The sequence below is a fragment of the Aedes aegypti genome, chromosome 3 (assembly GCF_002204515.2).
Source record: "Aedes aegypti strain LVP_AGWG chromosome 3, AaegL5.0 Primary Assembly, whole genome shotgun sequence".
NCBI classification, from domain to species: Eukaryota; Metazoa; Arthropoda; class Insecta; order Diptera; family Culicidae; genus Aedes; species Aedes aegypti.
The window spans coordinates 9,992,764-10,002,631 of record NC_035109.1 but is presented as its reverse complement, the minus strand read 5'-3'; the positions used below and the strand labels follow the sequence as shown (position 1 = coordinate 10,002,631).

Sequence of the window (9,868 nt, the reverse complement as noted above, 5' to 3'; positions counted from 1 at the left end):
AATACTTTTCTATTAATCCAAAGATGAATGTAAATGGAAATATTTTGTGATTGGCAAACAATAGATGATACCTATTACCTTCAATGTGGATAAAGTATTTGTAGCTCAACACTTCATTTAATAGTTTTTTACTAACTTGATGTGGAATCAGTATCCTATACGAATATGAAATTGGGCCACTGTATGTTCAATCCATGTTAACAAATTTCACAGCAGTTCATCAAACTTTCATTGTGATTGAAACAAAACGAAAATAACAAACGAAATTTGAATTGAAAACTTCTAACTGGTATAGTCGAGCTAATCTGCATTAAATTCGGTTATTTGCCCGAATGCTTACTGCTGATGGTAGGTAACATGCATTTCTCACCCTTTCCATGTCACTCGAAGTACGTTTATTGCCATTCGGTACATACAAAGCAAGTTTCCATCGTTGATTCTAAGGGGGGTTAGAAAGGTTAAACATGGCTCACGACTTCTTCATTCCACAGTTACGAATTCGGAAAACTGTGTGGTGGCAGCACGTGAAACCCTATTTATAATAATATTTCTGAGTTTTATTATTTCGGACAATATTCGTTTTCGACAAGAATGAAACAAAATGCTGAGGGGTCATTCACAACTTACGCAACGGGATAGTCCCCGGTCGGCGTATTGACGCAGGAAGTTCTTTTCCCAGTGTCGCACGTTCACCGGTCAAAGCTTAATGAAAGTAAAGCGTCGCTAATCAGATGCATGGAATCGTTAATCGAAAGTCGATGCAAGAATCGTAATCGAACCACAGCGTATTGGTCGCACAGGTCAACGCTATAAAACGGCTTCCCACCGTTGGTTCTTCGTTCACAAGCGTATTGGTCGTTGCGCCGCTGAGGTCTTACGTTGGGTTTTTCGTTGAACGGTCATCGCGCGGATTGTGTGCAAATTTCTTTCGGTTGGATAACTTCTGCTGGTTCGGTTTGCAAGTTCAATGTCAATGTCTGCCTAGTGGATTGTCAGCTCAACTAGGACCGGATACGGACGCAGGACTCAGGCAGACGCTTACGGGAACTCCTCTGGCGGAATTTGGAATCTAACGCTTTGTGAAGATCGAGTTGGTGAAGTGACTTTTAAAGGCTTGTATTTGGGAACGGTGCTAAGCATTTGGTGATTTGTGGAACTATTTGTAAGGGATAAAATTGGTGTTTTTGTGAAGTGATTAGTGAACGAACTGATAAACAGTACAAATTGATATAACAATGGGTTCGAGAATTGAAAATCCCGCGATCGAACATCGCGCCAAGCCTCCTATGCCCGGTGAGGAGATCGTGATAGCTGGTATTTCCGGTCGTTTCCCCAATTCGGACAATGTCCGTGAATACGCCCACAACCTGTACAACAAGATCGATATGGTGGACGAACTGGAAACTCGTTGGCGTCACAGCAATGTGGAAATTCCTCGCCGTATGGGAAAGGTCAACAACCTGGAGAAGTTCGACGCTACGTTCTTCGGTGTGCATTTCAAGCAGGTAAGTCAGCGTAAGGAAATCTACGCAACATGAAGCTCAAGGTTACTTTTCGTTGATTCGTGTAGGCCCACACGATGGACCCGCAGTGTCGTATTCTGGTGGAACACGCCTACGAAGCAGTCATCGATGCCGGTGTCAATCCAAAGAGTCTTCGTGGATCGCGTACCGGAGTGTTCGTCGGAGCCTGCTTTGCCGAGTCTGAGAAGACTTGGTTCTACGAGAAGATTTCCTCCGGTGGATTCGGTATTACCGGTTGTTCCCGTGCTATGATGGCGAACCGTATTTCCTACACCATGGGTCTGAACGGTCCATCGTTCTTGTTGGATACCGCTTGCAGTAGTTCCATGTACGCTTTGGATTGCGCTTTCAACGCTATCCGCAACGGAGAATGCGACGCAGCTATTGTTGGCGGATCTAACCTGCTGCTGCATCCTTACGTAACTCTGCAATTTGCCCGTCTTGGAGTCTTGGCGGCCGACGGATATTGTCGCCCGTTCGACAAAGACGCCTCCGGTTATACCCGCTCGGAAGCCATTTGCGTTGTGTTCTTACAAAAGGCTAAGGATGCTAAGAGAATATACGCTGACGTCGTCTACTCGAAGACCAACTGCGATGGGTTCAAGGAGGAAGGCATCACCTACCCGTCAGGCCCGATGCAACGTAAGCTGCTTTCGGAATTCTACCAAGAAATCAACATCGATCCATCGACGGTTGACTACGTAGAAGCTCACAGTACCGGAACAGTTGTTGGTGATCCAGAAGAGTGCAACGGATTGGATAAGGTGTTTTGCCAAGGCCGCAAGAAACCACTGCCAGTCGGATCGGTCAAGTCTAACATCGGTCATTCCGAATCCAGCTCGGGTATCTGCTCTATCATCAAGTCGGTTTTGGCGTTCGAAAATCAACTTATTCCACCAAACATCAACTTCAGCGAAATCAGAGGAGACATTCCATCGCTGGTCGAGGGACGTTTGTCGGTTGTTTCGGAGCCTACACCTTTGGACGGCCCATTGATTGCGGTCAACTCTTTCGGTTTCGGTGGTGCCAATGCTCATGCTCTGCTTAAAGGTAACCCGAAGTTGAAGATTAACGGCGGTATTCCGGAGGATAACCTGCCACGTTTGGTCACATGGTCCGGTAGAACCGAAGAAGCCATCGATGTAATTCTAACTGAGCTTAGCAACAAACATCTGGACGCCGAATACGTCTCCTTGTTGCACAGCGTTCAGAGCGAGTCTATTCCCGGAAATGTGTTCCGTGGCTACGGAGTCTACGCCAAGAACGGAACGGAAAACGCTCTGTGCCTAGGACGTGATTGCCAACATTACACCGGTATGAAGCGCCCGCTGGTTTGGGTGTTCAGCGGTATGGGTTCGCAGTGGACCGAAATGGGTACTTCTCTTCTGGAAATCCCAATCTTCCGGGCTTCTGTTGAAAAATGCCATCAAGTGTTGGAGAAGAAGGGCCTGAATCTGATGGAGATTCTCACCTCTAAGGAATGCAAATATGAAAACATTCTTCACTCATTTGTGGGAATCGCCGCTGTTCAAATCGGTATAGTAGATGTCCTGCGATCGCTCGATATCGAACCAGACTTTGTGATTGGACATTCCGTCGGTGAGCTGGGTTGTGCGTACGCTGATGGATGCTTCACTGCCGAGCAAATGATTCTGTCTGCATACTCGCGAGGTATGGCCAGTTTGGAGACGAAGACCGTGTTTGGTTCGATGGCCGCTGTTGGTATGGGCTATCGCAAGATCCGTACGATGATTCCTCCAGGCATTGAAGTTGCATGCCACAACGGTCCGGATTCGTGTACCATTTCTGGACCCAAGGAAAACGTAGAGGCTTTCGTAAAGGAGTTGACTGGCAAGGGCATATTCGCCAAGGAAGTTCCTTGCTCGAACATTCCTTACCACAGCAAATACATCGCTGAAATGGGCCCAAGGCTGTTGGCACGACTGAACGAAGTCATCCCAGAACCGAAGAAACGCTCACCGAAATGGCTGAGCTCATCCGTACCGAAGATCCGCTGGGATCAACCGGAAAGCCAGTACTCATCGGCTCACTACCATACGAACAATCTGTTGAGCTCGGTACTGTTCGAAGAAACTTCCGCTCTGCTCCCGAACAACGCCATAACCATTGAAGTTGCTCCTCATGGATTGTTGCAAGCCATTTTGAAGAAATCTATGCCGAATGCTATCCATATTGGATTGACCAAGCGCGGTAATAAGGATAACGTGCAGTACATGTTCAACGCTTTGGGAAAGTAAGTTTCGGCCACGTACTCTTCGACATCTACATGACTATTCTATACTTTCCAATTCCCACAGATTGTACGTCAATGGATTGGACATCCCGGTTTCGCGTCTCTATCCTCAAGTGGAATATCCCGTCTCCCGAGGAACGCCCCTGATTTCCCACCTGGTCCGTTGGGATCACAGCGAAGATTGGTTCGTGACCAAGTTCGAAATGCAGAAGTCTTCGAAGAGTGGCGAACGTCGTGTCAAGATCAAACTCAGCGATCAGGACTTCAGCTACATCGCTGGACACGTTATCGACGGTCGAGTGCTGTTCCCTGCCACGGCATACCTTCATCTGGCGTGGGAAACTCTTGCCATGGTTAAGGGCCCGATGTACTTCGACTTGGAGGTTGAGTTTGAGGATGTTAAGTTCCTGCGGGCTACGTCGATTGCCAAAGATCAAGAGATCGAGTTCACCGTGATGCTGCAGCCGGGTACCGGCCGATTTGAGGTAAGAATGAGAACTTTAAATTTGTTTTTTCGTTTACTAACAATGTAACTTTCGATACAGATCACCGAAGGGTCGGCAGCAGTCGTTACAGGCTACGTCAAGCACGTTGAAAACATTCAACTGTCGGAAATTCCAGACCCACCAGAAAGCGACTTCCCCATGCTGTCCGCTCGTGACTTCTACAAGGAGCTGCGTCTGCGTGGTTACCATTACAACGGTGCTTTCCGCGCTGTCCAGGAAGCTCGAGCTGATGCCCGTTGTGGAAAGGTCAGCTGGGATCTGAACTGGGTGTCGTTCCTTGACTGCTTGCTGCAGTGCTGTATTGTTGGAAAGGACACTCGTTCTCTGATGATTCCAACCGGAATCGAACGCTTGCGCATCGACCCGAAGATGCACCTGGCCATTGCCAATACCATGGAGGAAGGTGAACAGGTGTTCGACTTCAAGTTCTCCGATGTACTAAACACGATCCGTTGCGGTGGAATCGAAGTGATTGGTCTGCAGGCTAGTACTGTTGGACGCAGGAAGCCACCAGGTTATCCAGTTTTGGAATCGTATCAATTCATCTCGCATCTTCCAGCACCGAAGATGACCAAGGCCGATGCCGTACGAGTGTGCGTCCAACTTGCTCTGGAAAACATCCCAGTACCGAAGGTTAAGGCTGTGGAAACTGACTTCCATAACGACACTCCGATTACGCCGCTGTTTGCTGAAGCACTTGGTGATCTCCCATTGGTAACCGCCGATTTGATGTTCCTTTCTCAGCAACAGCTATCCCTCACTGGAGTACATGTTGAAGACGGTAAACTATCCACTCAATCGAGCTGTCTGTTCTTGATTTCCGTGAACTGTCTCGGCCGTCCGGAATTGATCGAAGAAGCAGCCAACAGCTTGCACGATAGTGGTTTCATCCTCTCGCGTGAAGCCGCAAACCTGGCCTTAGATAGCGTCGTGGCTCCTGCTGGATACCAACTGATTGCCCTAATTCCTGTTGAAGATGAAACCTACGTACTATTGCAGCGTATCAAGCGCAAGTATATGGGAAGTCCAACTATTGTCCCCATTCCTAATGATGACAAGTATGACTGGGTCGCTAAGCTGCGGGATGCGATGAAGCAAGGATCGGTGATCGCTGTGGCCCAAGGAGATAGCATGTCTGGTATTCTCGGACTGGTTAACTGTATTCGTAAGGAGCCCGATGGTGGCATGGTGAGCTGCGTGTTTGTTGATGATCCTAAGGCACCTGCTTTCGAACTGGACAATCCTGTATATAAGTCGCATTTGAAGCTTGGACTTGCATTGAATGTCTACCGTAATGGTCGCTGGGGATCCTACCGTCATCTTCAACTGTTGCAACCGATTGTCACCAAGCCAAGACGTGACCATTGCTATGCTAATGCTCTCACTAAGGGAGATCTCTCATCGATGACCTGGCTCGGCGGACCGTACAATCAGCGTAGACCGACACGTGAACTCGTCAAGGTTTGCTACAGTTCGTTGAACTTCCGTGATGTGATGTTTGCTTCGGGCAAACTTACGGCCGACTTTGCCAATCTGTCACGTCTCGAGCAGCAGTGTGATCTTGGTTTCGAGTATTCCGGAGTTACGGAGAGCGGAAAACGATTGATGGGAATGCTTACGACCGGAGCAATGGCAACTCATGTTGAGAATGATGAGTCGTTGACATGGATTGTTCCCGAACACTGGACTCTGGAGGAGGCGGCTACAGTTCCGGTAGTCTATGGTACAGTGTACACTGCATTGTTCCTCAACGCAAACATTCAGAAAGGACAATCCATCCTTATCCACGCTGGTAGTGGAGGTGTTGGTCTGGCAGCTATCAACGTATGTCAGGCATACGGATTGGAAGTGTACACTACGGTGGGAACACAAGCGAAGCGGGACTTCCTGCTCCAAACCTTCCCGAAACTAAAGCCTGAGAACATCGGAAACTCTCGTGACACTTCATTCGAGAAGATGATCATGCTTCGTACTAACGGCATGGGAGTTGACTACGTACTGAACTCGTTGTCCGAAGATAAACTGCAAGCTTCGTTGCGCTGCTTGGGCAAATACGGGAAATTCCTGGAAATCGGAAAATACGATATGGCCAACGACAGCAAACTGGGCCTGCATAGATTCTTGCGAGCCCTGTCGTTCACGGCCATCTTGGTAGATTTCCTGTTCACAGCTCCATTGGAGGAGAAACAGGTCTTGCGCGATCTGGTCGATAAGGATATCAAGGCCGGAATCGTCAAGCCACTGAAGACTAACGTTTTCCCTGCCAGTGAAATTGAGAATGCCTTCCGATATCTTGCTAGCGGTAAGCACGTCGGTAAGGTTTTGTTGAAGATTCGCGAGAACCCGAACGACGTTGAATCGGTTCCGATTGCTTATCTGCCGAGAATGTACTGCAATCCGGACCATTCGTACATCATCGCTGGAGGTTTGGGAGGATTTGGTTTGGAACTTGCTGACTGGTTGGTATTGCGTGGATGCCGCAAACTAGTGTTGAGCTCCAGCCGAGGTATTACCAAGCCGTACCAAGCCTACAGAATCAAGTGAGTTTGTTTTGTGCCGTATATTTGATACGATTCGTAATTTTTTTTTTTATTTTACAGGATGTGGGAACAGTATGGAGTTCAGGTGGTAGTGAATACCGAGGACATCACGACCAAGAAGGGTTGCGAGGCATTGATAATGGCTGCTATGAAGTTGGGTCCAGTTGGTGGTATCTACAATCTGGCCGTACAGTTGCGCGATGGTATCTTTGAAAACCAGAGTGTGCAGAAGTTCATCGAGTGCATGGGTCCAAAGGCCGTTGCGACCAAGCATCTGGATGAGCTCAGCCGTAAGCTGTGTCCCAACCTGTCGTATTTCGTTGTGTTCTCCAGCGTGTCTTGCGGTCGTGGAAACGCTGGACAGAGCAACTACGGTATGGCGAACTCCGTCATGGAACGTATCATTGAACATCGTCATGCGAATGGACTGCCAGCTAAGGCTGTTCAGTGGGGAGCCGTTGGTGAAGTCGGTTTGGTTGCAGACATGCAAGAAGACAAGCTCGACATGGAAATCGGTGGCACTCTACAGCAAAGAATCTCATCTTGTCTTCAGGAGTTGGATCCTCTGCTGACAACTCCAGAACCAATCGTGGCCAGTATGGTTGTTGCTGAAAAGCGTGTGAGGAGCAGCGGCAAGGATAATATCATTGAATCTGTTATGAATATTATGAGCATTCGTGATATTAAGTCGGTATCGATGGACACGACGCTGTCGGAACTGGGAATGGACTCACTGATGGCCGTAGAGATCAAGCAGACCCTTGAACGTGAATACGAACTTTTCCTGACACCGCAGGACCTCCGATCGCTGACTTTCCTGAAACTTCAAGAGCTGACCGAAGCCAAGGCATGTTCCGACGACAACGTTAAACTGAAGCTGGCTAATGAAAAGACTCCAACTGGCGTTGCCATGTTGTTGCGTAACTTGGGCGATGAATTCAACAGCGAACATACGATTCTACGTCTTCAGTCCGAAAACGACTCGAAGAAGTACAATGCTTGCGTGCTCTTTACACCTGGAATTGAAGGCGTTGCCGGTAATGCCTGGCATAGTATCGCTTCGCAGCTGACTCTGCCTACGTTCATCACTCAACTAACCAAGACGATCAACATGAGCAGCATACCGGAGATTTGTCAATTCCTGTCCCAGGATGTGATCGAGAATGTGTTCAAGGGAACGGAACACTTCTATCTCGTCGGTTACTCGTTCGGTGCATTCATTACGCTGGAACTGGCACGATTGCTGGAGGAGACTGGTAAACGAGGAAAAATCCTGCTGATTGACGGAGCACCCAAGTTCTTGCACAAGTTGGCCCTGGATCAAATGTCCGATAACTGGACCGAGGAAACTGTTCAGATTGTTCTGTTCGCTGGCATCCTCAATACCATCTATCCAGATGAGACTACGGATGTGCTACCCATAATCAGCGGCTGCCCTTCGTTCGAGGCACGAATGGACAAACTGCTCGAACTTACCAAGGATCAGAACATCTACTCCGAATCATACCTGAGGATGATGACCAAGGCATTGTTCAACCGTATCAAGATCACCCTGCTCTACGACGTCAACAAGATTACCCCACTGGAGTCCCCGATCACCTTGGTTCGCCCAACGGAAGTGTCCGTCGTGGACATCGAAGAAGACTACGGACTGGCCGAGTACACCAAGGGAACGGTTAGTCTCAAGTTCCTGGAGGGTAACCACATCACCATGTTGGAGAACCCGAAGCTGACACAAATCATCACCGAGTCGGACCCAGTGCTCGAGTCGGATCGCTGCTTCCAGAAGTACCTTCAGAGCAATGTAATTGCCGAATAAGAATCGACCACGCCACGCCGATAACCGATAAAGCAACCCTAACAGCACGACCACTTCACCTTTTGCTATCGATTGTTGTTTGACAACCCAGGCACACACCTCTACTCCCAAAGAAACTATCGAATCCCAAGAAAAATCCAATCCCAAGTAAAGTTAATAAAAGAAAAGTTAATTTATAATTATGTTATCTATTGATGAATGACATCGGCCCTAAATAGTTATCCAACTTCAGTTAAGCAAGGATATTGTGTAAAACTAACAAAAAAAGGATACTAAGAGCTTTGAATACTACTCCTAAAAAACTCTCAACTTGAAAGATATTTGATGAATTAAGACCTTCTTTCGACTTCTTTCAATACCTGTATAAATATTTAAGCTAAAGTTGTTGTAGCTCTTAGGCTCATCACAGCAAATGCTGTCCATCTCGATACAAAAAAAAAAAACAGAGGAAGGGGATGGATTTGAAGATAATTCAATTTTCTGAAATATCTGCAGGAATTGATGGTTGCAGAAATTTCAGATTTAATTCCAAATTCAAGAAACTGTATTTAGACTTTTTCGAGATTTTTTCTTGGTAACTTTTTTGAAAATACGCCAAAAATGTTCATAGCCAGCATTAGAGAGCTTTATTTATTTATTTATTTATCAACAATTTCACGCCACAATACTCGGTTCGTGGCCGCATCTCTCCATCCTCGGTTCTGCCCCACGCTCGCCAAATCGATACGCACTTGATCCGCCCACCTAGCTCGCTGCGCTCCACGCCTTCTTGTACCAACCGGATCCGAAGCGAACACCATCTTTGCAGGGTTGCTGTCCGGCATTCTTGCAACATGCCCTGCCCATCGTATCCTTCCAGCTTTGGCCACCTTCTGGATACTGGGTTCGCCGTAGAGTTGGGCGAGCTCGTGGTTCATCCTTCGCCGCCACACACCGTTCTCCTGCACACCGCCGAAGATCGTCCTAAGCACCCGACGTTCGAAGACTCCAAGTGCTTGCAGGTCCTCCTCGAGCATCGTCCACGTTTCATGCCCGTAGAGGACTACCGGCCTTATGAGCGTTTTGTACATGGTACATTTGGTGCGGGCGTGAATCTTTTTTGACCGCAGCTTCTTCTGGAGGCCATAGTAGGCCCGACTTCCACTGATGATGCGCCTCCGTATTTCACGGCTAACGTTATTGTCAGCCGTCAGCAAGGATCCAAGGTAGACGAACTCGTCGACCAC

The 9,868-nt window shown here is 47.9% G+C and overlaps 1 protein-coding gene across 1 annotated transcript; it reads left to right on the top strand.

The window, feature by feature from the left end:
- Positions 1-204: 204 nt before the first annotated feature.
- On the top strand, positions 205-8,821 carry LOC5570229 (fatty acid synthase). The gene is made up of 5 exons (XM_001658958.2): positions 205-1,505; positions 1,571-3,777; positions 3,842-4,262; positions 4,323-6,823; positions 6,884-8,821. The coding sequence occupies exons 1-5, from the start codon at positions 1,236-1,238 to the stop codon at positions 8,640-8,642; spliced, it is 7,158 nt and encodes a 2,385-aa protein (XP_001659008.2). The 5' UTR covers positions 205-1,235; the 3' UTR covers positions 8,643-8,821.
- Positions 8,822-9,868: the final 1,047 nt, after the last annotated feature.